At 43.8% G+C, this 27312-nt stretch overlaps 2 protein-coding genes and 1 long non-coding RNA gene across 4 annotated transcripts; 1 reads left to right on the top strand and 2 right to left on the bottom strand.

Moving 5' to 3' along the window:
- Positions 1 to 741: 741 nt before the first annotated feature.
- LOC143007846 (ventral anterior homeobox 2-like) lies at positions 742 to 5282 on the bottom strand (the record flags this gene model as incomplete). Its single annotated transcript, XM_076159332.1, has 2 exons — positions 5048 to 5282; positions 742 to 929 (listed from the first exon to the last, which is right to left on the bottom strand). Coding segments are annotated over exons 1-2 (423 nt in total), but the record flags the coding sequence as incomplete, so codon positions are not given.
- A 4924-nt stretch (positions 5283 to 10206) lies between these two features.
- On the bottom strand, positions 10207 to 23619 carry adisspb (adipose secreted signaling protein b). Of its 2 annotated transcripts, XR_012964672.1 has the most exons (7): positions 23301 to 23619; positions 19739 to 19837; positions 15534 to 15676; positions 12809 to 12947; positions 12368 to 12493; positions 10908 to 11950; positions 10207 to 10875 (listed from the first exon to the last, which is right to left on the bottom strand). XR_012964672.1 is itself a non-coding variant. In XM_076161176.1 (6 exons), exons 2-6 carry the CDS (start codon positions 19755 to 19757, stop codon positions 11850 to 11852), a joined length of 528 nt encoding a protein of 175 aa, XP_076017291.1. In that variant the 5' UTR covers positions 19758 to 19837; positions 23301 to 23619; the 3' UTR covers positions 10207 to 11849. The 2 variants fall into 2 exon arrangements, 1 of the variants encoding a protein (XP_076017291.1); XM_076161176.1 differs by having other exon boundaries at positions 10207 to 11950.
- Positions 14182 to 15854, top strand: LOC143009174 (uncharacterized). Its single transcript, XR_012964673.1, has 2 exons — positions 14182 to 14439; positions 14928 to 15854. It is a non-coding gene; the product is annotated as an uncharacterized LOC143009174 (long non-coding RNA).
- Positions 23620 to 27312: the final 3693 nt, after the last annotated feature.

The following is a 27312-nucleotide window of genomic DNA, read 5'->3' as shown; positions in this document are numbered from 1 at the left end:
TGGCAAAGGCTGTATCCTCTGAACATTTAACATACTGTGTGTGTGTATATATATATACACTCCATTTTAGTGCCATATACAGAGTATTTACAGAGAAGTTTTTATGACAGGTAATTAAAGTGGGATTATATAAATATATGCTATATGATGACTTTTGTGAGATGAAGGTCATTATTTTGTTTTAGTTGACAGTTCAGTGTCATTTAGAACAATTTAGGTGTGTGACATTCCCACTCAGTTTACCTCAAACCAAATATGACTCATCATTATTATATTTTTTCCATCCCGCAGATTGGGGATCAAAGGAAAATACAAGGTCGGGGCTACGATTCAGCTCCTCGTCTCTGATTGGACAAGGAGTGAAGCAGAGGCGGAAACCTGTTATCTGCCCTTCAGGTGTAGCACCTGTGGCCAAACAATGTTTGTAACATCTACGTCTTAACTGAAAACAACAAAATTACTGATAGGTTGGGCCCACAGAAGGTAAATAATATCAGTATTCAGGCCTGTGCATAGAATATATTACATTATACCTTTAAATATGTATTGTCTACGCTTTTTTTGGGCTAGCAATCAGTAGCCAAAGCACAGTTAGCCGCGTTGAAGAACTACTTTGTTTCGCGGAAGCATTTTGTGTCATGAAAAGTTGATCAACCTCCTCGTTTGCTATTCTTCTTAATACTATTCCTTAACGCAGTCGTTTCACCTTTGTCCCTCGCAGCCACCGAGCTCGGTTCTTACCTGTGTTTCGGAGAGGTTCAGCTGCCGGGCCAGCTCGGTCCGTTCGCGTCCGACCACGTACTGGCACCGCTGGAACTCGAGCTCCAGCCGGTACAGCTGCTCCGCGGTGAAGGAGGTGCGCGTGCGCTTGGGCCGGTCCAGGTCCAGGCCTTTAGGAAGAACGATTTCCCGGATGGTGCCTTTGGCGTCTGACCGCAACCAAAACAACCACAAAGCCCAGGTGAGTTAACCAACACAACAACAACAACAACACACTTCTGTACGCAATTCATAAAACTTAGTTTATCATCCCCCTGGGGCACACACACAGTAGTATATTATCAAATGACTGCATCCGCCTCCTATGCAGCTATTTTAGACATCAATCATGTTAAATCTATATACAAATGTTACATATCAGATAAACATCCTTAAAGGGAACGTGTTCAGTCCCAGTCAGTGAGTCCACTGGGACAAATAGTTGTTGTTGTCGTTTACGTCTTTGTTGCACAGAAGCTCGTTGGTCTATTGTCATTGATGTGTAGATTGATGTGTAGATTGGCGACCAGCGACAGAAATGTTTGCCACATTTTGGACCTATTTTCTTATTCATTGTATTCTGCGTTTTAACTGCTATATTTATTGTCGATATGTAAAAAATAGAATTGAATGAGGTGTAGTGTTTCCTTACATTTAGGTTGATATATGGACAAAACGAGACATAAATAGGCATGTGATTGTAGCATAAAGGTAATTTTTCATCAAAAAGATGTCCTCTTATAATGTATCAACACATCAAAAAAGTGTGTAAAAGCAAAATAAAATAGAAAGCAAGGAGACTAAATACATCCACTAGTTTCCCCTAAATGTAATTAATGTTTATAATAATATAAATGTCTCTCAGTAGTGCTGTTACCCCATATAGGTGCACATATTTGCTCAACAATGGTGATGGGGTGCATATGCAACTTTATGGAATAATTGTCGTAAAATAAAAAGGCACAACATTGTAAGCACTTGAATTGCATAGGTGTGTGTGGGTGTGGCGCCCTAGCTCACTCTGTCTCTATTGTGGAACCAAAACTGAGTGCAAACAAACTGCTATACATCAGCTGATCGAGCTGTCACCTGCACCCTATAGGAGAAGCCTCCATGATTTCAGCTGAGTGCTTCCATGCAAGCCAGACACAACTAAGCAAACATAAGTCAGATATATACTGCACAGCTGTAGTTTTTCATGGCTGGTGGTCTGATTTGTGGTCAAATAGATTTCCCTGTGATCCCTAAAAGGGATTTTTCAGGCATCCGTTAATAATAATAATTATTATGTATTTATAATATATTTTCTTTAAAAATATGTTCTCATATCTTCAACACGTTTGAAATCAACCATAGAAAAATAATCAAGTTAACATTTATACTAGTGACATATTCAGGATAATGTCTGTTCTTAATATTGCCCCATACGTTAATCTAAACAAAATTATTTATTATTCGCATTGCATTTGCAGTTTCCAGCACAAAATTACTTTCTTTACTTTTTCTCCAGAACATTTGGTAGTCGATCATAATATTTTAGTGGTTTTTATCACCTCCAGCTGAAGCGTGCGCGCCAGACACGAGCCCCTCTTTGTTCTGGGGTTTGAAGCCATCAAATATGTAAGAGAATAAAATATGAAAATCCCTGAATTAAATATGAAACAAAAGTGATTGAACCGAACCTATATGATGTTGCAAAGGCCACAAAGCCTAATGACAAAACTGAAATAGAATAATAACAATACCATCTTATGATGAAAGCATCTGGATATCATATAGGCGTGGCCCCGCATGTTTAAACACCATTTCAATATATGGAAGTGAATATCAAAACACTAAATCAAATCACGCTAAAATATGAGCAGTAAGTACAATGCTACTGACCCAATGGAGAGAGAATATTTGCGTAAAACTGACGAAGAGGACTATGAGAATTAAGGAGAACTGTATTAATACCAGTTACAGACCCTGCGTACCTTCATGTGTATTAAATCTGATTGAGACTACAGTGTAACGGAGTTATTCTTAAGTGCTTCTTTCATAATAAAACAGGTCTGCAAGCGAGGGCTCCATCGTTACGCACGCATAATGATGTGCGTAACGTATATTGCCATGGTTGACTACTTCAGTTCCGCAGAGCTTACACCTTCCAAACAAACCCCCAGACGTACATTTGGCTCGCAGTATTTATTTAATGATTCATTCGTCGCTCGTTCGTTCGTTCAAAAAAGCTCGACGTGTGACGGAAAGGTTTGCGCGCGGAGACGGATAGGCGCAGCTCGGCTTTATACGCAGACCTGCTGACCTCCCGGTGACCCCGCAGCATCCAGCCTCAGAAAGAGCGACTGACACAGAGGCCCACATCACCAAAACCGGATCACACCCCAACCCCCCCACCACCCAAACATCATTCTGTGTGTGTGTGTGTGTGTGTGTGTGTGTGTGTGTGTGTGTGTGTGTGTGTGTGTGTGTGTGTGTGTGTGTGTGTGTGTGTGTGTGTGTGTGTGTGTGTGTGTGTGTGTGTGTGTGTGTGTGTGTGTGTGTGTGTGGTATGGTATAGAATCCAAGCGTTTGTTTACACACACCAGCACCTGCCTGACCCAGACACACACATGCTGCACAATAAAGATGAGGTGCACCCAGAAGTAATGACGGAGGGGGGGGGGTGTATTTAGTGTGTTTCTGCTCTATAAGTGAATCTACTGATACTGTACTATAGGGCGCTGTGGCCTGTAACCATCCACAGCACCATCCCGCCTATAGGCCAACAACCATTCTGTCCACAGCAAATACAAATGAGCTCCACTGCAAAAAATATCTGAACTTTTCTTCATCTGAAGTTTTGTAAACTCTGCAAAGTGAAGGGAGCCATGATTCACAGCTGTCTGACATGTTATAGCTTTGAAAAGCATCTACAGCATTTTTTGAGGTGCAACCATATAACTCCAAAAATTCAATATCAAAAACCTTTTTTTCTTTAAATATTTGTAGAATATATGTTTGTTATTTTATCTTAGTGGTGCTTCTGTGTTTACATGTTGACATAATAATCTATCTACTAAAAACTACAGTTGTACACTAGATATATTATTTATGTTTCTGTTATATAGTACTTTGACATAAATGATCAGCCCTCATATGGATTTGTAATATACTCCATAGTAAAAAAGTAATCCCAAACTGATTTTTACCATAAATAAATAAAAGTTCATGCTGATTGCAGTTTGCCTTAATTCTATGTTGTTTTCTCTATGAGGCTTTTAGTTGAGGCCTCCTGTTGGGCGTGGACCCCCTGCAAAGCCATATATTAAATTAAATATTACTCTGATTCCCATTTACATAACAGTGCTGCACAAAGGGACTCCACTAATGACAACCTGACATGTATCTGAGTGGTTGTTGTTTCTATTTGCTGTTCTGGTATTTTTATGCTGGTACCTCAGCCAAAGGGGTGAATAGTAATAATATCTAATTATCCTGCAGTATTTAAATAAGTATTTCCCTTGTTTTCTTCTTTCTCTCTCCATTTTAATTCCATACTTTCACCTATTTGCAGATATCAAACAGAAATATTTGAGCCTTAGGGAACAATTCAAATTTTTGCTATATTTTATTTCATTATTCTGACTGCAGATCACGCCATTATTTTTTTTACTATGTTTTAAAGAACATAGAAAAAAGAAAAAAGCTCAATACAATATGACAGACAATAGGTCAATTATTTAATTTAAGTTTAAGTTTTCCAGTGTTGTTCAATGTGTAGTGTTGTTTGTTTTGTTGCAGGTGGAAGTGAAAGTGGGGTTTTTCACCCAAACTGAATCTTGAAAAATAGTTTTCTACTCTATATATCCTATGTAAATATAAATGTATTGGGAATAAATGTAAATAAATTTGACTGATAGTTGTTAGTAAGTTTTGTTCCACTTTATAGGTCTGCAAGATGGAAGTTTTCTCTCAGTCAAGTTTCATAATTTGAGCCATTTTACTGGTTAAAATATTTGAAAGGAACAACAAATAAAATAATAATTTCATTTTAAATATATATATATTATAATTGTAGCGACTGTGTGAAAGACCACAATCTTGTCTCGAATGAAACCTGTGATATAGAAGTTATTTTAGCTATTCAATAGTTATTGAATATTATCTGTTTGGAGAATATCTGGTAAATAAAAATTATCCCTAATTTCCCAGAAAACTAACTATTAGTATTCCCAATATAGGAAACGCGGTTTTACACACCAATACCACAATAAATCAGTGTTAAGTTCAGTTGTGTTCCTCTCACCTCTGACTAAAATCCTCCGGCAGTAGTCAGGATCGACTCCTAAAAGTTTATCGTGGCCGTCCTCGCTGGAAGACGTCGGCGTGGACGCGGACGTCCCCGGGGTGTCTGTGGAGCTCTGCACCGGGGACCGGCTCCCAATGTCGGTGCGGCACTTTGTGTCCATCCGGTCCGGACATAGCGGGTTGGGTCCACAGCGGTGGTTCCCATCACCCATAGTCGTGGCCTGGTCAAACATCTAATAAGTGAATGTTTCTCTCAAGATTCTCTCTCTCTGAAGCTACTCTCGAGTTTCTGATTTCTCTGATTCCTCTTCGCAACTCCTCTTCCTCCACTGAAAAGTAGATCCAGTTACAAAGGAACCACGCAGCCCTGCAGCGGATCCGGAGTGTGCTTCAGGTGTGTGGGCATGACGCGCCGTCCCAAGTCCAAACCAAGGCAATGGAGGAGGAAGCTGCAGGATCCTGCTTTAACTACAGGAGCCAGGAGCAGGAGGTGAAGTGCATGGTGCAGCCTACAGGGTGAAAGCGGATCTATGGAGGAGCGGGGAGGTGCTGCACACTCAAACACACACAAGCACACACACCGTCCTGAAGGCGGCGCGCAAAAAGCCAGTGGTCACAGTTCACCAGTGCCAGTCAGGGGAGGAAAGTTTGTCCCGGTCAGCCCGTTACATTACCGCCGCTGCGATGGAGAGCCTCGGTGGGTCCGTGATTGCATGTTGTTTGGTGTTGAGACGGTCACACATGGGGGTCGGTGATCTTCTGCTTTTGGAGAGCGCACAAAAGATGGAAGCGTGTACAGGGGGAGGAGGGAGGGGGGCGGGAAACTGTCACGTCTGCATCCTCCAGCCGCTTTGAGCATTAACTTTAGGAGAGAGAGGCGTCGGAGGAGAGAGAGGGGGCCGCTGTCACACCCTGCCCGCACTAACGAGGAGATGCTGCCGCTGCCTGCTGGATAATGTTTCGGTTACACTTTAACACAGGCAGGAGTCACGGGACGTCATTTCCTGCCCAAGCTGGCTGCTCGCTGATTGGTCCGCTGGCAGGACACGTTCTGGGCGAAAGGATGAGCGGCTCTGCAGACCAGGATCAGGAGCGGAGACATGACACTATGGTCCGAGGCGCTCCTCCTCTCTGGAGACACACACATGCATTAACACAAACTACTCTAGTATTTAGAACGGATTTAACATCAAATATCGCCCACAGTCAATCAAAAACAGTCAATAATGCTTCTGTTTAATAATTCTTCTAATGTTGACTAAGAGTAACAGGTGTGTGTGTGTGTGTGTGTGTGTGTGTGTGTGTGTGTGTGTGTGTGTGTGTGTGTGTGTGTGTGTGTGTGTGTGTGTGTGTGTGTGTGTGTGTGTGTGTGTGTGTGTGTGTGTGTGTGTGTGTGTGTGTGTGTGAGAAAAAAACCCTCCATAAAACTATAATATTTGACCAAATCACAGATACAGTACAATATTACCAAGAATAAATATAAGTAACATAAATGAAATAAAATATAAGTCTATTCTGCCTTCAGCAGCCCATAGTAACACCCTATCACCATGACATCCTGTCACCCTTTTTTAGGTGTTACTATAGGTGAGTGCAACCCAGTAGTCCCAGTGTAAACACATGCACCTATGAGACAAATACACAATGCAAATACAATAATGTATGATAATAAAACAACTCAAACACAACCTCAGAAATAACCGACACCTCTCTGCTCCAGTAAATAAGCCTCATTCAGTTCATTTTCTGAGATCTCTTTTTGAAGTTGACCGTTTTATATCAGGTTCTGCTTTATAGTTATATTTTGTAAATAGAGAAACAGACAGGAAGGAGGGAGCTTCTCCAAACAACACACCATCAAAAGGCCCTAACAGCAATGTATGTCTTTATGTACATGATCATTTACTGTACGTTTGGCAATCCAGCTTTATAAATCAGCAGGCATTTCTCGTGTGTGTGTGTGTGTGTGTGTGTGTGTGTGTGTGTGTGTGTGTGTGTGTGTGTGTGTGTGTGTGTGTGTGTGTGTGTGTGTGTGTGTGTGTGTGTGTGTGTGTGTGTGTGTGTGTGTGTGTGTGTGTGTGTGTGTGTGTGTGTGTGTGTGTGTGTGTGTGTGTGTAGCCTGTAGTTTGTTGTGATTGTGAGATAATTCTGCTTGTACAGGGTGGAATTTCCTCTTGTGGGGACACAGGTGAGATGTCTTTGAAAACACTCTGGGGGGGAGAAAGCATTCTGGTTGGGATTATATAATTATAGTTTTGCCGTGTGTGTGTGTTTTCTTCGCCGAGGCCATAATTACTGAACACAGCTATGGGTCGTTACTCCTTTCAGCTGGCCTAATCTCACACAGGATGAATAGAAACTGTCAATCAAGACACTGCACTCAGCAGCGAGACAAGAGGGGACTGATTGCTGCTGATGTGCTGGAACACACACACACACACACACACACACACACACACACACACACACACACACACACACACACACACACACACACACACACACACACACACACACACACACACACACACACACACAGAGAGAAGCACTCCTTTTCTCCTTCCTCCTCTTCTCCAGTGTTTTCAGTCTCTGTGCCTTTACTGATGATGCACAACCCTTCAAAAACAGATTTTACCCACATTTCACTTCTCTAAAGACTGTTGGCTTCAGTCTTTACAGGCGATGAGGAACTTATTTTCATCCTGTGATCGATGGATAGAAATCCATCATTTTATTTACATGTATTGCTTTCATTTTAGACCAAGGCTCGGTGAAAATGACCCCCATTGAAATGTTTGAGGCACAATCTGTCATCTATCTTATCTTTCTCTGCATTTTGCTCATGCTTAACATGTTTTTCTTCTGATGCTAATGTCAAACATCACACACATTAATAAATTAGATGCGGTTCCTGTCCACATGTAGTTCTTAATCAGTATGTCATGTCAGTTTGGAAGCGGTTTCATCTTTCAATCCGGCTTTTTCATTTTGGATTTGACCTCGAATACCATATCTTTAGTTATATGACCCCCCCCCCCCCAGTTATTGTATCTGCCTCTGTAAGGTGTGAAAGGTTGCTTCCTGTAAGAGCATGGAATGGATCCAGTTCAGAGGAGAGTTTAGTTGCAGTTGAATTCAGTTTTATATCGTTTTTAAGCCTTAAAACTAACACTGCAGCTCTTTACATGCTTCAAACTCAACATGGATCGAATCCCACGATCGTATTTCCTCCACATGAGGTCGTTACAGCAGAAAAAGGAGCAGTCCCCGGCGCGTGATACTGATGCCGAACGATTCCCTCTCTGCCTGCGTGCCCACGGGCCAAGAGGAAACGTTTCGCTCGGCTCACCACAAGCGCCGCTGACTCTCTTGCGCGGCTGGATTGCGGCCCGGTGGAGATGAATCTGATCAATCAGATCAATCAACAGAGATTACAGTAATCCCAGAGGTCAGCGGGAGGGCACCGGGCCACGTAGAGTTCACGCACATCCCGCACAGGCTTCAGACAAATCCGTGCAGGAATGCCAAACACTGTGGGATTGTCCAGGCACAACATTATACCACAGCAATGCAACACGTTTGAAACTGTAGTTTAAGGGGTTTGCTGGTACTGAAGTGAACTGGGAGAAACGCGTTAAGGTGTATTCTCTCCAGTTCAGTGAACGGGGAGGAAAGAAAGGACGCAATGGAAATAAGGGATCGTAAAAAAAGTGTCTGTTTTTAGCGTCTAAGGTTGTGAGCTCAGGTTTACGCACAATAAATAAATAAAGCGTATATACATAAACTGAGGCGGGAGGGATGGTTGCGTCCAAAACTCTTATAAGAGATTTAGGTTGAATGATTAATCATCATTCCGCGCTGTAGCCCCAGACTCTGACTTGTATAGTAATAATATAAAGTTAATATGAAGCAGAATATGAATTTTCTGCATCTACTGTATAAAATCATTAGAAATAGAACCTGTGGAGCTCAGAATTTCGTTTCCTACGATCTTAAATCTGTGCACCCATTTATAGAAACATGTATTAGTAGTTATTCTGTTTTCTGTTCATAAGGAGTTCAGAATACATATACTGTATATATTTTTAAATATCGTTGAATGGGAGTAAATTGTCGCTAAACTAATATTTACTAATATACTAACATACTAACATTTCAAAATGCTCCAGAAGTGTGGAAATGTATTCAACACAAGGTGATTTAAAGGTTAAAGTTACATAATAGGGAATAACGTGAGTGTGGAATGAACGCGGAAAGTCTCGACTTGATTGATTCATTTCTGTTTTCACGCGCGTATCGATGAGCCTTTGTTGAACCTATTATTACAATTACGTCACTTTACCATCACTTTACTTTACACCTGCCAACAATAAAGCTCTTGATGATTTTTTTATGTTTTGCATTTGCAATACACAGCCTAAATGTTGCACATTATTCTGCCTTTTAATTTTTAGCATTATTATTTTTATTATTAAGATTCAGACTAAACGTTACACGAGCTGCATTGTAGGAAAGAGAAGTGTTGTGTTTGATATTTGCGTGTAGTCTTATAAATGACACTTTCAAACCAATGATTATTCAAATATTAACGTGCACAAAAGATTTGAATTGAAGTTTCCAAATCTGAAAAGCCTCCAAACACAATACAGGTGTGATTTCAAATGTGCCTGGGTGAAAACATCAACGTTAAAATACTAACTGCAATGTTTAAAAAAGAAAAGAAAAAAAGGAGTCTAAATGATGCACATAAAAAAGTTACTCGTCAAAATGAAGTACATTAAAAAGAACTTGAAAAAAAACTTAAAAAGTTATCTAAATAATAAATCAATCTAAATAAGATTCCAAAAATCAGTTAACAGTTAACTGGTTAGTTTGTTTCGTACTGCGCGTTAGAGGAAACTAAGATGAAAGGTGAAATTAATAAATAAATGTATCCTATTAACGTAAAACAAAATAGTGACTTAAATTAGATTAAATTGATTTTAGATTTATGTGTAAGTAAACATTGCCTACTGGTAAAATAGCGTGTTTTACTGAACTGACAAGAAGTTATGCAGTATATTTATTCATATATATATATAAATAAAGATATAAACACTGTACAGGTGTGTACCGCCACCAAGTGTTACTCCAATGAAGTGACAGTGAAGCAAAATGAAACATACACACATTTTTATTCAATTTCAACATTAAAAATACAACCCACTCACACACACACACACGCATACACGGGGATCAGGTCCCAACAGAAAACCCGCTTCATTCTATATGAGCGCTTCAGTTTCACTTTCAGTGAACAGTTTAAAGTTTCATTAGAAGGAACAAACCTGCACAATTTGACCCATTACGCATCGGCAAACGTCACGTCAATGCAATCTGTATACAACACAGCTTTGAGGAGGAATTAAACACACACACAGAGTATCACTGGAGCACCCAGAGTGACAAAAACGAGCAGTCAGAGCGGATTGACGAGGAGGAGGTGTGATGAGGAGCGAAACCAACTGGTGGAGATGGAACCAAAAGAGTGGAGGAACTGGATCATATTGTTTTGGACTCCTACAGAACTATTCACACTTTGTCAGTCCCTCCATGTCTTTAATAGGGGCCCCGCTTACTCTCGCCGTCTCTTTGGCTGGTGTGTGTGTGTTTGTGTGTGTGTGTGTGTGTGTGTGTGTGTGTGTGTGTGTGTGTGTGTGTGTGTGTGTGTGTGTGTGTGTATGCGCGCGCGCGCGTGTGTGTAAACGGGCGAAACAGGTGGTCAGGTTAAAGCAAGCGGGACAATACAACGAAAGGCACTTGTATCACACGTATGTACACAGAAGGCTCGACGTGCACACACACACGCACACACACACACACACACACACCCACACGCGAATCCTTCCCTAAACCTTCGCTGCTGCTTAAAAATGAAACAAAATCCACTTTAACACCCATAAACACATGCTATCGGCAGCCATTACGCACTTTGCAATCCCGAGCCAATTTTGCAGCGTTTGATTGTGTGGTAGTAATTCATTTTCTTGGGTAACCTTTGTGGAAAGTGGCCGAAAAATAACAGCATGTCAAAGGAGGTTTACAGAGGGCGATTCAGGCCATCAAAGCATTGGTGGTAAACCCTCAGTTCTGGGTGTCAGTTCCTCGTAAAAGAGGAGAACGCGCCTCTCCGTTGATGTACTAACGCTCAATAGTGACACAGGCTGGAATTTATCCGAGTGAAAAAGAAAAGGACATTTAATCTTTTTTTTTTTTACCAAGACCTCAATCACTGTTCCTACTGCTTTTATATCAGCTCTGTTTGTGGAGGAAATGCAGAACCTGTCAAATTCAAGGTGGAACAAATACGTTGAGGAAAATTCTGATAATACATCACATAACGTTCCAGAAGATACAGGCGTATAAAATTGAAATATAAGCTCTAAGAATTTCATAAATTGGTATGCAGTGCCTCCCTGTGGTGGAACAGAGGCATTACGAGCCACTATGTAAGACGGATCAGTAGGGCGGCAGCGAGTGGTAGCAGAGGCTGATTCAAGGAACACGACTGCCCTCTAGAGGTTTAAGAAGAGAAGTATGTGTTACGCAGTTTCAAGGCTGGGAAATGAGGGGAGATGGAGCAGGAGGAGGATGAAGAACCAGTCACCATTCATTCTGAGGTTGACCATGAAACCATACTGGTCTGGGCATGATGTCTGTCGCACGTGGCACTAATTTATGTCGATGTGTGAGGGATTGTGTGTGTGTGTGTGTGTGTGTTTAGGGAGGCGGGGCAGGGACTTTGGACTCTGGTCAGTCGGTCAGTCGAACCCTTGCCAGTCGCTCTGTTCAGAGTCGTACTCCAACTCCACGCCAATGCAGCGGACTCCCTCCAGCAGCATGGGTGTGCCGTGGTGACGATCTGGGGGGGGGGGGGGGGAGGGAGAGAGAGAGAGAGAGAGAGAGAGAGAGAGAGAGAGAGAGAGAGAGAGAGAGAGACAGAGAGAGAGACAGAGACAGAGAGACAGACAGACAGACAGACAGAGATATTATGCTTCGTTCAATAGATCCTGTGCGCAGTGTAAATGTGTCTTTGTGGTTGCAGAGTCGCCAGCAGGTGGCAGTAGCACACCAGTGATTACAAGCTCCACTTCCCATTTCACTCTCCATCCCTCATCCTAAGCACTAGGAGGGGCAGTAATGAGAGACTCCCAGAGGTCAGGGGTCAGATGTAATAATAATCCTTATTGGCCACAAAATGCACACACAAGTGGTGTAGAAAAACAGAGAGAGAGGGCGACAGAAGAGAGGAGTGAGATCAAATTTGTAGTAACCTCACCCATGACTCTGGCGTGAACTTTGACCTTGATGCACACGTCCTCGTTGGTCTCGCTCAGCAGCAGGACCTCCTCGCACAGAACTCCTTCCTGCTGCGCCATGTACTCGCACGTCACCTTTAGACCCCCTGAGAGGAAGTACCAGAGATGGTGGAGACGCACACAAACAAGGAGACAGATTGGGTTTCCTCCGCACTGCCAAGTCCGCCCCCACCCACCCGCCCACACACACACACACACACACACAACCCTGACAAGTGTTTTTTTAATATGGAATAAAATGATGCTAGACAAGCTGAAAATGAAATGTCAGGATGATGGGAAACCAAAAACACAGCTGACTGATGAGCTGACTGTCACAAATGCAATAAACACACACTGACACACACACACACACCTGCCGCTGTTAACAGCAGCTGAGGCACAGTGTATCTCAATCTTACCCTCAGGTGTGGGCGTGATGTCAGTGATCCGGAGGTGCGGAGTGGGTATGGGCGCCGGGCACACGGCCTTGCCCAGGGCAGGGACATCGGGCAGGGTGAAGATGATTTCATACCTGTGCTGCGTCTTTAAGAAGCCAACCTGCGAGACGAGGGAGATGATGGAGAAAATGAGGAGGAGGAGGAGGATGGAGGGAGAGAGAGAGAGGGGAGACGGGGACGTGTGGTGGATTAGGATTGGAAATGTTTTTTAATCACATTAGGTGATTGGGAGGCAGAGGCGCCGCTCAATAAAGAGGCGAGTAATTCAAGAGGGACCTGTAACGGAGAGGAGGGTGAGGAGGGCCTCTAAAAGTAGACGTGATGAAGAGGGAGATACACTGAGAGAGAGAGAGAGACAGCAGGAGAGTGCAGGCAAGGAGCGATAAACCAGAATCCCTCCAGATAGAGTTACAACCATCGGGGGCGAGCAAGAGAGAGAGAGAGAGAGAGCGAGAAGGAGAGTTGAAGCTGGGAAATGGCTCCAAAATGGAGTCCAGCTCGACTTATTTGACGTCAATGTGTGGGAATTCTTCAGTCAAACTGGCAAAGTCAGCTGCTGCAAGAGTTTCCAGTATTTCCTGTTTGCAATGCCGATCAAATACTTAAAGCAACACAGCGCCTTTTTAAAATCACTTAGAGAATCTACTATCAACATTGCATCCTGATAAGAAACAGTAACTCTTTATGAGGGTCTGATGTAATCTGATATGAGCTTTGCCCCTTACAGACTACCTCTGTTTACCACAAGGGGGCTCTCTATCTCTGTTGCCAATCATGGCTCACTCAGCTTATCATGCAATGTCCCAAGTTCTATCCAGGAAAGTAACTGGGCCCTGGGGAGGAACCCCGAAGCACAGAACTTCATGGGCACCTAAAGCGGGAACTTAAGCTCAAGGTTATCCAGGTTACATCACAAACTCTCTGCTGCACCGTCAGGTCCTTCTGTCTGACTTTCATGCAGAAAACAAGGCAGATGGAAACATTATGTGTTGTTTGTGTACTCGGGAGGATTCACCTCGCCTCACCCCCTCCCTCCGCCTGACCGCCGGCCTGCCGAGCGGCGCTTGACCCCCAGGCCGCGCCCCCGCTCTCTGCACGGACAAACACTGTTTCTCAGTTGCGGAATTTCAAATAATATTAATTTACAGCGTCAGAACTGCTATTCAGACAGCGGTACTTTGCATACCGCTTCCATCCCACACACACTCACGCACACACACACACACACTGCAACTGCATCTTTGCTCTGAGTGTGAGGATCGTCAACCCCCTGGCTGTTTCCATAGCAACCCACCCCCCCTCCCCGATTCCCCCAATGATAATTCAGACACGCGGCCGGGCCGGCGCTGCCCACACTCGACTGCTGTCAGTCACAGAGCTTTGAGAGAAACAAACAAGCCGATGTGAAACTCTGTGTGTTTCAGCTCATATGCGACTCAAAATGATTCAGTCAGTGACTTGGTTTCTAAAGCTTGTTCGGGCTGAGGTTCAGTCAGCAACTACATATATTTCCTTTGGGAGATACTGTAGGAGAGGCAGAGGAAGCTGATCTGAAAGCGCCCTGAAGGTGTTGGTACAGCATCTTCAACCATGTAAGCACCAGATTTACATTTAAAGTGATTTCATTCCTGCATCATGTTTAACTGAGGAACGCCGGACAGAACGGAATGATACAGACGTCAGCCGTTTACTGCATTTACTGACTGAAGCGAGGAGACAGTGGAACCGTCGCCTCGAATAAACTCCTCCTAAAGCAGCTCTGAAACTGAGACGTGCTAGCAGCTACAGAACTCACCTCCAAATTCAATTTTCTAGCCAGTCTGGCATCTCTTTCCTTTGTATTTTTTTGTAAACTAATTATTGAAAATCCTAAAGGGAAAACGCCACATGGACGCAAGGAACAGCCAACCAAGCACACACACACACACACACACACTGCAGCAGCAGCACTCAGAAAGTGAATGAAGCGTTTCTTTGGAGGCTTTTAAAGGGAGCTTGTATCAGTTACGCATAGGCTCTTATTACAGTTTTGGAGGTTTTGAAGCCTTAAGCAGCTCTTTTTCTGTCTTTTTCTGAGCAGCACTGAGGTTTGACAGCTGGCGAGGCAGAAGAGGAGAGGAGCCATCTGATATAATTGTTCTCTCCCTTCATCGCTTGACAGAGGAGATGAAAGCTGATGAAGACAGACGCTCATCCTCTCCTGAAACGCCTCACTGATGAGGCCTATCTACGCTCGGGAAGCTGCCACTCCATGACAAATTTACTTTTATCATATATTATTAGAGCGAAGCACTAACTAACTAACTAGCTAACACATCTTCCTGGGTCAATGAGCTGTTAGAATGAGGTGGTGCACACACTGATTATCTGGATTTAAGGTGATACGATCTGCACCTCAGCAGTATTTGGCTCCAGTAAAACCCAAAATCTGATTTAAAGTCTCCTAAAAATGTTGTCTGGGTGTTACATCATCGTCTCTAACGGAATCTTTGAACACAAATCCGATCGTCTTCACTAGCCCATAGCTTTAAATTGCGTAACATTCTGAATTTGTGTCTTATTTGTCATTGTGTCAGTATTGCTATTGTTGATCATAGAACCGACACCTGCATTGTTGATCAATACAGAAGCCGGGATTGTGATTGGCTCTAATTGGCCTTTGGGCAATCACAAGCCATTCGCTCACCTTGACCATGAAGTTGCCATCGTCCTCAGGAGTCACCATGACGACGGAGTCATGCAGCTTCTCGTCAAAGTGAACGTGTGAGGTGGCGCCAGCGGAGGCTTGGGGTTCCTCCGAGAAGCGCACGCCTCCCGACTTTGTGCTACCTGAGGGAGAGGAGCCAGGGAGAGAGACGCAGGGTGTCAGACAAACACTCACAGCGGAGGCCATTAGAGCTAGAGAGCAACAAGTGGAAAGCAAACACAATAGCACAAACCTGCTTCGTGGCCTGAAATGCCTGAAAATTTAAAGACACTCACTGCAGCATAACCTTAGAAACCGAACCTGCTTGGTGAAAAATAAAGAACCGGCGCAGTTTGAATCTTCTCACGCTCCTCTATTACTTCCATACATCGTTATTATCAGTATTATTACATCCTGTGTGCCATCACTCTTTTCCTTTCAGCTCTATTACATCACTCGTCCCTCTGTACTCGTCTCTATTGGATCTCTGCCGAAATAAAAGAGTTTCAGAAGTTGAGACTTACAGGCTAAACATATTATTTCCCGTTATATAACTTTGGGTTCAGCTCTCCGGGGACACTGACACACACTGATATTTATTGTTCTCCGCAGGCGCTCATTCTGACTGTGAGGCAATGAAAACTTTTGTGCTTCCTCCCAAAAACAATAACTCCCTGCGACAACAAACTCTAAAAGGGCGTAGAAGAGTGCGACAGATAAAACAGACAACAAGGAAATCACACAATTATCTCAGCTTTAACTGTGAGCCAGACGAGTTTAGGTTTTGTCTTCACATCCAGATCAAAACAGTCTTTTCACTCAGCCACAGAGAATTTGTTGAAGCTCGCGCTGCTTTGAATAAATTACTAAGACATCAAAGCAGAGGCGGATAACAATGTGACATTTGCCTTAAAGAGTAAATGATAATAAATTCAATTAAACTGTATTGAAGTGCACGCACACACACACGCACACGCACACGCACACACACACACACACACATACACATACACACACACACACACACACACACACACACACACACACACACACACACTTGATTCATGCTGATCATCCATTTGATTCATCCACATCCACATTAGTATTGAAAAAGAGACGTTCCTTCTTGCGCAATCTCCGGTTAAGCAATTAATAGCATTCACATCCTGATTTGCGTCTTGGTTTACTATTGGAATCAGGCCATTACTGATCCACATGGGCCCCGTTCCATTAAACTTCTGCGCGGATTCATATCAGAGATTAGAAATCCTCGCTAACGGCAATCTGGGTCACAATAATGAGTTTGGGAGTTACGTCACCTTCCATATGTGCATGATCACTGCCTGGGAGTGGATAGCAGGAGTAAACATAGAAACGCTGGCTATTAGCAATGCATACTGGGAATACTGAGATCACCAGAAATATCTTGATCCAATATGTAAACTCTCATTACGCAGACACAAATACACAAAGATATTGCACTACAAAGGTTACACACGTTCACACACAACAACATTGAACAACATCTTCCAAGCCAGAAGTCTTTCCTGTATCAACTCTCTGCAGCTCGTAGTGACCACAGATAAGAGCCACACACACACACACACACCCTACACGACTTAACCACTCAAAGTCGAGGTGAGATGAGGTGATCACACGGTCGCCTGTTTGCCGTGGGCGTTGATGCCGGCATCATGTGGAGAGCAGATGTCATCTCCTCCACGTCGTCACTTAGCTATTATCTTTGTTTATGATGAATAACGCAGCATCTGACTCAGGAGGAACAGAAGCAGCTGTGCCGGGGGTGAAGAGGCGAGGCTTGTTCGACATTAATGGACTTAAATGTGCAATATGTCTTAAGTAAAGGTGAAGGAGTTTCTGCACGGCCTTGAATATGTGCTGTGTCAAACAAGGAGGACTCGCATTTCTGGTATCCAAGAGCTACGAGCACATCATTATTATAAAATAACTCCTGGAGCGCATTCACCGCCACACACTGATGGCCTTATTCAATAAGAGAGTGTGTGTGCGGCATAGATTCACCTCACGACTTCGGTCCTAAATGTGCCATCAAGTCATACGATGTGACCCTGAGAGGTCTTTCCGCATTGAAAGACTGGAACTTCATACAATAGAGCAGCGTGACAGTGTAATTATATGCACTTGGCACACGCTGAGCTTCATAATGAGAGGCTTTCATACGCAGAGCTCTGTGGAAGTCTATCAGCAGTCACTGCATAGAGGGTGTATTATATATATACACTTTGAGATCAAGAACCTACAAAGGGCAAACCTTCATCTGTTGCCTTCATAATGGATGGCAGAGGAATTGATCAGCCAGAAATACATACGAGAAAAGAGACTACTGACACAGCCGGGGCGCCTATGTGCTGCATTACACCCAAACACGCCTCAAATATGAAAATATGAAACCACCCACAGCCAGAGGAGCCAGCAGAACAAACAAACTCCTGACTTTGGAAGACCCAGGCCGTCCGTGCATATACAGCATACACACACACACTTGTCTCCTTGTCTGGTCCCGGCTGATGAGCACAGAGCCTTGGATGATGTTTGTCCCTCTGGTTATCACAATACTGAGGTCTCTGGCCTTTTAGATGGGCCAGATAATCTCTATTTCTCTGGCAAACAGTCCAGACAAAACAAAAGCAGGGACACACACACACACACACACACACACACACACAGAGTGGTCTTACTTCAGATTAATCTCTACGGCTCTCCCTCTGCTAATCTGTCTGTGCATCTGCTTACACAGCAGCCTGCAATTTGTCATCAAAGTCACGTGATCGCTTCCCCTCCATTTCATTAAGTTGCACGTTTTACACCAGGCGACTCTATTATATATATATGTATATATATATATTATACTAAATATATATAATAGAGTTGCCTATATAATATGTTTATATAAATATAAACTATTTTACAGACTGATTTCATTCAAGTGGCAACAGATGTATTTTTCTTTCACTTTCTGAGAAAAAAAAGCCACACACACACACACACACACACACACACACACTCGCCATGACATTTCACTCAGTCCCATGACACGTGAGAAATACACATCTTTAATTCTCATCATTGGAGACGGAGCGCTCCCTTCACGCCGCCCTTCATCCAGTGACCTGATCAAAGACAACAAAAGTGCCTGAGTGCTCCTCGCTGGCAACAAGTGCCTCTAACTCCGTCGCCGAGGAGATGCAATCATTTACGTGAGCGATAAAACAGTGTCGAGTTCTCCGCCTTTTGTTCTCTCTTCCGACAAACTCGATGGGGACAAACTGGCTTGCCTCACCTGAAAACTGCTGATTGGCTCTAACACATCGACAAATCAATGAATCATTTGGAGCAAACTGATGAACCTTACCGAGCGCCTCGCTAATGGAAAGCGTGATTTGCGGTTCTGACTTTGCAACGAAAAAAAGCCCTCCATCGACTTCACTTAAATAAGACCGAGGAACCTGAAGCGCTGTTTAATTTGTCCTCTTTATTCAGGCTTTGTTGCAGCGGATAATGACTTCCAAGAATCTGCTTGCTTGAGAAAGATGAAGGGAGTTTACTCATCAAATTGCCACACAGAGCATAAAAAGGGAAGCGTCAGCATCTATGGGGTCATATAGGCACGTATGCGGCTTATATATTATTCTATCTATTGTATCCACTGTCTCCTTGCAATCTGATGTCCTACAAAATGCACACATACTGTATCTTCTTGGTAATTCTAGCTGGCAGTCCTTCCAGTAGAAACAAATGAGCGGCAGTGATATCTGAATGACGGGGAGCGACGGTAGAGGGGAAAGTGATGAGAGAGAAACAGGAAATGGGATCTGGATTGAGCAACAACGGGCTACTTTCCTCTGCGTGACCAAACAAAGCTGATCAGGACTTTCTAAGGTATTTCAAAACCTGTCACCTAACCTCAGTCTGGAAAAAACACATCCGCAGCACCACTGTGCCTGCCGAGTGAAAAAAAGCGCCACCTTTGGCCCGAAAAGCTTACAGTTCTTTCAGGGTTAATCTTACGGATGCATTTCTGCTGTGTGAACTTTAAGCTCTGCAACACAATACAAATGAGGGAAAATAGCAAAATGCATCATCATCATCATCATCATCATCATCATCATCATCATCATCATCATAATCATTAATAAGCAGTGAATTCAAAAGTAAAGACTCACTTTTCTTAGCGGTGGCCATTTCCGAACGAGCTGGTCAGACAAAGACACTTTGACGGCGTCACAGCCTTATCATCTCAGCAGCGTGACCTCAGAACGACCCTGGAAAACAAGTGAGGGTGAGAGGAGATAACAAGACACAAAAGCGGAGCGATGAAGAGAAAGAGACGGAATTGGATAGAACATAACAGGCGTGGATTTAATCACCAGAGGAGGATCGGTAGGTGAGGAGGAAGGTTAAAGTCGTACAGGGGAGACTAATAAAATGAGGAGATCAAAGCAGGCCAAGGGGACATTCACTGGGTACTTCTCTTTATTGATCGCAGCAGGTTAGCAGGTATTTCAGCGCCCGAACCCTGATGTCAAGCCAGGAGTAGCACAGACTCCAGACAGAGACCTCAATTAAAGACAAACAACAAAACAGCCTAAGAGGATTAGCCGGTTGTTGGTGGAGTTCACACAGACGGATGCGCCCCCATGTGTGTCTCTGTGAGCCGGCTGGTATAAATATGGAAACACACAAGATGTTTGTACACAGCACATCATGTAATAACAAGCAATTAGAGCAATTAGGTGGAAGGTTGGCGGGTGGGAATATTTAGAGCGGCCTTATATCTGTGATACAACAGGAACCAACAAACGTGCTCCGTCTGAGACGTTCAACTTCATGGCACAGCATGGGGTCGTCCTATCCACCCCCACCGCACAATCTGACAGTCGCAAAGGGGGTTTCAGATACTGTCAGACAATCCAACAGGAACAGAGGCGGTTGAATAGAATTGCTTTGTAGAGAAGACGCTGGAGTAGAGATGTCAGCGCAGCATTGTAAGCACTCCCACTTGCCTTGAACAACTTCTGCTAAGATAGCATCTGAAGCAGTGATGTGAGTGAAAGCAAATCCCTCCATGGTTACCACAGGATTTGGCACAACCCCAGCTAATGCTATTATTCCTATCAAAGAATGCCTGTAAGTGCATTAAGGGACTCGCAGTGGTTGAAGGGCAACTTCCACCAATCAATTAGCTCAAGAAATGGGAGTTGTCATTGTTAAAAAGCATTAAAAACTCCTGAGTTATGATCGCATGCCCCGTTTGGTTTGGGAATGATAAGCAGCTACACAAGGTCGGCTTTTCTATTCAATGCAATGAGATACAACAAAGAGTTTTAAAAGCCATCAAATGAAAAGAAACTGATGCAGCTACAAAAATCAACTGTTCATGAAGCCTGGGTGGAGCTGAGGTTGGACGAGCAAGCGCCCCATCATGGCAGACTGTGATAATCCAAGACCCTTATCAAACAAGCAAAACACATGCCAAGTTTGCATCTTGGTTTTTCCACTATGATGAATTCCTCCTTTTGAAACTTTATCCACCCAAAAGCAGAAACCGCAAAGGATTCTTCATCCATATTTTGTGAACAGCATCTGAAAGAACGCTGACAAGAGTCACTTGCGGTTTGAACTTCCTTTTTCTAGTTCAGCGAGCTTGGGAACACAGCAAGAGTCGTTTGCTACATAATCCGCCCTTCTTGCTACAAACAGGGGAGGGAAGGGTGTCACATGGGACACTAAACTTACAGTGTCACATCCTCCGAGAGTAGTTTGGGCTCAGACTAGGACGATCCAGTTTCAACAGCGAGACGTTTGAACGAGCGCAGTTCTGAACCCCCTAAATGGGTCGCTATGATTAGATAACTTCTTATGGGATTCACGCCTCCGGGTCTACTTGGTCAAACTGGATTCAGCAGTAGCGGGAAAAACTCTAATTCCGGCTCGACAAACAAACCTGGCCACTAAAACAGCTCAGGGGATCAGTATCTTATCAAACACATCTCACCATTCACTCCTCTTTGACCATCTACTACCTGAAACTTACACAAAGCTGAACTACGTAGCTTCTAGACCAGCTGGACATTGAGAGCAGAGATGGTGGAGAAAACTGATGTGTAAAATCAATACAAACAGTGAGAAATGTGTCATCTTCAGCACGTTCGGAGTGTTTCCATCCATGGCAAATGTGCGAGTTTGGGTGGTGAGTCGGAATAAAGTAACAACATTGAAGCCTGAAAATTGAAGGCTTAGGGGCTTTAATCCTGGTAAGAAAGCCGATTGATAAGTTCTGAGCCTGACATGTTAGGAAGCAGGCAGTTATTGCGTCTTGTTGTTTCTGCACAATCAGCACAGTCCCCCAGCACAGTCATGCAGTATTTGCTAGATGCTATCCATGAATGCGGCTTTAACCTCGCTGAGCCTTCCTTGTGTGATTTGCCACCCCTCAGACTTTCACCTCCTTCCAAAACACGTAGAAAGACCTCTTCCTTGACCTTGTATCACCTCAGATGATGCGGTCTTATCAGCTTTGAAGCTGGGATTCACGCCCTCCAGCAATGTCGGCAGAAACGAGCCAAGTTGGAGTGAAATTGCTGTATGTTATACATGTAATACATAACTGCAGCACGAGAGTCAGATCCTTCCATCGTGATCTGGTTTGTGCGTTTACGGCTTTAATCATCTGTTTCCCAGGTCTACTGGTGAAACATTGACACTGTATTGTGTGATCATTAAATGCATCACACAGACGTGTAGAGAGCCCAGCACACACTCACCTGAAAAGGCTTTGAGCTCCGAGGCTAACGCACCTGCCCCACCACTTTATGTAACCTGCAGCCCAGCAGGCTTGTTAACGCAGCTCTCCCTTTGCTTTGTGACACTGCCGACAAATTGATTTTATAGAGGCAATGGAAAAAACAACAACTGCAATTGCCTGTTTCCTGCTCAGAACATATGCTCATTATTTTGTATCAGGGATTTACTCTCCTCGGTTTCACATAAACAGACACTGACTATACAGACATGTACCACAACATTCACAGCACTAAAACAACAACAACAACAACTTTACCCTCATTCCATATTACACATATTCATGAATAAGATAAACGTTTCTAACATAAACATATAACACAACAGCCAATATGGGGAGCATCTCGATTAATAATAGTTATTTATCAAACAGCTCAGTATTTGTACATAGATAATGATAGGATACTATTTGTAAAGAATAATGATTAATAGTGTAGTCCTTACTAAAAAGTGTACATAATTCAGTGTAAATATAAATGTATAATGCTGATAATAAAGATAATGGTTGAATATACTTCCAGTAAATATATGTAGTATCTAATTTATCTACTGCATTATGTATTTCTGCATATGTGAGATGAGTAAATAGTATTGGTTTGGTGACATCTATATAAAACAATATTTGCACTGTTATCACATTACTGTCTATTTGCTCCTTCTCAATGTCAATCCATGTGTCATTAATATCAGCATCGTTGGTGTAAGCTCTGTTTACACTGCTGTACTTTGTGTTTACACGCCGCATGACTGTATTTGTCACTTTGCATTAACACACACGGATACACACACATCTCCTATCTTGCACCAACTACACAACACAGCATCACAAGACTTGAAAGCAGGTAAATGCAAGTGCGTGTCGCTGCAGATCTAGCAACATCAGCACAAAAAGTTGCAAACATTACCCCAAACCACCAAGCTTACCTCTCTTAATGCAAGACTGTGGAGAAATCCGTATGGCTGACGGGGCAACCAGCAGAAATGGTGGTTGATTACAATATTGTCTGTCAGTAAACGGAGGGGTGCAGCTACTAACAGTGCACACCGACACCGAGCCTTCCTCTTCTCTCTCTCTCTCTCTCTCTCTCTCTCCCTCTGCTACACTTTCTCTCCTACACACGATTTCCGCGTTTGGTCACGTGGTTTCCCTCCGCTCCCGTCACTTTACGTCCAGTTTACACTCACTTCTCAGCAGATATTATGCATGTGATGGACGTGTAGTTGTTTTTCAGAATACTTTAAGTCGCATTTGCGTTTCATGATCAAAGTCCAATCGGCAGCTGATCCACTATTCTTTCCCGTAAGCAAGTTGTTTGTGGTGAGGTTGCGCCGCCTAGCGGTCGTCCTTCGAGTGGCAATCCAAAGAGTTGATGAAGATCGATAAATAAAATTGGGGAAATGCAACAGAAATCGATTAAATTGGATAAATAATCAGGAAAGTGTGCATAGGAAGTTATTTAAAAAAGATAGGACTTCCAACTATCAACTAATCAAAACATATTCTCGCCCGAACTATGTAGGACATATTTATAGTGTAGCGACCTTGCTGTTATGTTTGTGTTGGACGCAAGGCACTCTGTTCGGATGTTCTATGTTTTCCTATGGTGTGCATGTACAGTGAATGTGTCATGCATGTGAGTGACATTGGGGCGGGGATGTGTTTGTGTGGCTGAGTGAGGAGAGCGCGAGCGAGTGTGAAGAGGTTGCGAAGATTGAGAGAGTTGGCTGGTGAACGTTAGAGTGATTAAAAAGTGAGTTTTTTTGCGTGGTTATGGCTGACAATAACCTGTGTTTAGTTCAATAAACACGACATATTACTGTTGACCCTCGTCCATCTTTTTCGTCGTCCGGACGTTACAATATCATCATATCTATCTATATCTATTATTTGCTGTAAATACAATTAAATGAAAATAAACATAGACATAAAAGAAATAAAGATGTGTATTGACTGAGGTATACAAATCAAATCATCAAAACATCAATCAATCAAAACATGGAGTGATTACAAAGATACATCGGTATGCAAAAGTGATTAAACATCAGAGAACAGATGTGATGGTCACATGTAAAATTCCTCGGCTTCAAAGAAAATGACAAAATACCTTAAGATGAGACCCAAACTGATAGATGAGAGATTATGAATAGCGAAGAGAAAATTAATCATTGTAAAACCACTGTTTTATGATTTTTTAGTAGAACAACCCCGCAATGGGTTTTGGGATAAATTGCAAGTCCCCGGATGTAAGGGAAGCATACGTAACGCAAATAGCACACTAATCAACTCTTGTTAAACTTTGTGGAGACGTCGAGGGACTACAGCGGTAAGGTTAATTGCATGTCCCCGTCATGTTTCGGTAACTTTTTTTTTCATAAAAACTTCTAGTGGACTTTTTGGAAGTTTTATTTGACGTCCAACATCCATGGCATCGAATTTAGCTAACATTACACTTACGGCTTTGCAAGAATTAGCTAGACACGTGCTAGTGAAACACCACACAATATGTATCTGTATTTATGTCTAATTGTCTCTTCTATTCCAGGTATTTCTTTTGAATCCTCTGTCAGGACCCCCAGCCCTTCTACACCCTCTATCAGGACCCCCTCCATGGCCTCTGCGGAGACCCCCAGCCCTGGTTCTTCCTCTGAGAGGACTATAAACACCAGCCTGACAGCATCCTCTGTGAGTACAGCTACATCTATTTGTTGGTCTGGCTATGTTGTCATCTTTTGTATAACTTTCCTTTATGCACTAAACTAATTCTTCTTTGTTGTTGTCTTCCAGGATGAGCCTGGAGGAGTTCAGACAGCCACAGCCGGGGCTTCATCCTTGTTCTGGTTTCCGGATGAGATGCCCATGCCCGAGCTGGACCACATGTGGATTGCCAAAAACATTTTCCAGTCTGGCAAACTGCGGCCAGATTTAAAACTGTGGTATGAGCCCTCTGTCCCAGACACAGTTTATCACCAGTTACCGACACCTGACCACTTTTTCACTCATGGGCTGATGGTGTGGATGCCCCACCACCTGTGGAAGGTGAGGTTGTCCTGCCCAGCTTGTGGAGAGCAGCTGACGCCCTATGGTGTCCACAAGACGGCTTGGAAGGTCCTGGACATCCACAGGTATTACCTGATGGTGACAGAGACACTAAGGTGCACTGTGTGTTGCCTGAACTATCTGTCCACCAGCCAGACTGTCCGGGACCAGCTGGACCCTCCATATCAGCGGAAGTTCCGGCTGACCCTGACCCGCAAGTGAGTTAAGCAGCCTTGGAAAGATGATGCTTGTGAAGACTTAAACCGCTGTAATTACCCTGCAATGAACATGGCATTATTCTCTGCAACAATGTGCATTTCAGGTATGCTTGTGACAAACGTGTCATTAAGCTGCTTCAGAGCCGCGCTAATAGTCCAGCAGAAGTGTTAAACTGGCTGAAGGTGGGCCATGGGAGGGAACTGGGTGACCAGTTGGGAGACTATTTTCGGAAGGGTGCTGACTTTAAGGATCGGTGCAGCGTATCGCCAGGGTTCTTCCAGGAGCCCCCGCAGCCCATCGACTTCCCCAACAGTCGCGAACTGCTCTCCGTGTACGGCAGGGACATCCTCTCCCGCATGGACCAAATCAAGGCCAGCATCACCTCAGTATTTGGTTCCATCTTAAAGATAGACTCAACCAAAGAGGTAATAAATGACCTGACTCTGTAATAGATTTCCATTTACATAATAAATACTCTCATATACTTTAGTGTTGTTTTCAGTGATATTACATATACAGTTATTACAAATATGTGCTGTTTAGTAAGTCTACATACACTTACTGCTTTAGATAATGTATTTGAAAAAAAGTGTAATCTTAAACATACTGTTGTCAAATTCCAGATTGCATGGAAGCTGCCTGGCCACAACAGAGGGACAGCTCGCTGGGTGACCTCCGTTGGCAATGAGGTCGGCGAGGTCCTAACCAGTGTCCTGTCAGTGCAGGAGGGGCCGGGACTGGACAGGATGGTGTCTGGTCTGATGGAGAGGTACCGCCAGGCAGCTGTTCCACCCCCAGTGCTGCTGTTTGTGGAAAGTGGCTGCTGTGTGAGTGAGGGGGAAAGCAAGCTGCAGACCCAGATTGCGGAGTGGCCAGACCTCCATGTACGTCTGAACATCTGGCATTTCATGGGGAAGCTGGCCGAGGGCTGCACCTCTGAGGATCATCCTTTCTACACCGGCTTCATGAGCGACCTGTCTGCATGCATCTTTGAGTGGGATGCAGGGGACCTCACTCTGTTGCGGCAGGCAAAGAAAGAGCAGCTCAGGGAGGCGGGTGTGCTAGCTCTTACTGATTCCATGGTGGACAACAGGATCACTAAGAAGGAGCTGAGCCAGTTCTGCCGCAAGAAGACGCGCGGTGTGGAGGCCACTATCAACCTCATTGAGAGGCTGCTGCAGGAAATGGGGGGGCCAAAGCAGAGACAACTCTTTGGGGGGCCGCTGCTGGACCAGGTGCGCATGGAGCACATCTGGCGTGTGCAGAAATGTCACGTCCAGTGCATCCAGGACTCGCCATGTGTGCAGCTGTACACAAAGACAGGCACAGTCACCAAGGGGGGCGTTGTCCTGAGCAGGTACCGCTGTGCCAGAGGGTCCAAATCCCTGCACCTTTTCCACTGCCACCTGAACAACTTCTTTCCAGGTTGGAGTCACTCTAATGTATGATATTTTAAATATTTTGTATGTTATTTATCATGAAAACATTAATCTGATGGACATGAATATTGTTTTGTTTTCCCAGAAACTATTGCAAACACACTGAATTTCCAGTTGTACTTCCTGGAAGGCCTGAACAGGTGGAACCAGGATCAGGATCCGGACAGCGCGGCGGAGATCGGAAGGCTGTCGACTTTCCGCACGTCCCCAACCCTGTGGGAGGTGGCCAACCAGATCAACA

This window comes from Genypterus blacodes, unplaced genomic scaffold (assembly GCF_046128005.1).
Source record: "Genypterus blacodes isolate CSIRO-AG114 ecotype Tasmania unplaced genomic scaffold, CSIRO-AGI_Gbla_v1 ptg000011l_1, whole genome shotgun sequence".
Lineage (NCBI taxonomy): Eukaryota > Metazoa > Chordata > Actinopteri > Ophidiiformes > Ophidiidae > Genypterus > Genypterus blacodes.
The sequence above is the reverse complement of the archived record's forward strand: the minus strand, read 5'-3'. Positions and strand labels throughout refer to the sequence as shown.

What these genes read in the sequence shown, in the direction of transcription:
- adisspb (XM_076161176.1), bottom strand. An exon ending in ATGGCAACTTCATGGTCAAG is followed by an intron (nt 12,948 to 15,533) that starts GTGAGCGAATGG and finishes CTCGTCTCGCAG; the next exon opens with GTTGGCTTCTTAAAGACGCA. An exon ending in CATCACGCCCACACCTGAGG is followed by an intron (nt 12,494 to 12,808) that starts GTAAGATTGAGA and finishes ACTTCCTCTCAG; the next exon opens with GGGGTCTAAAGGTGACGTGC.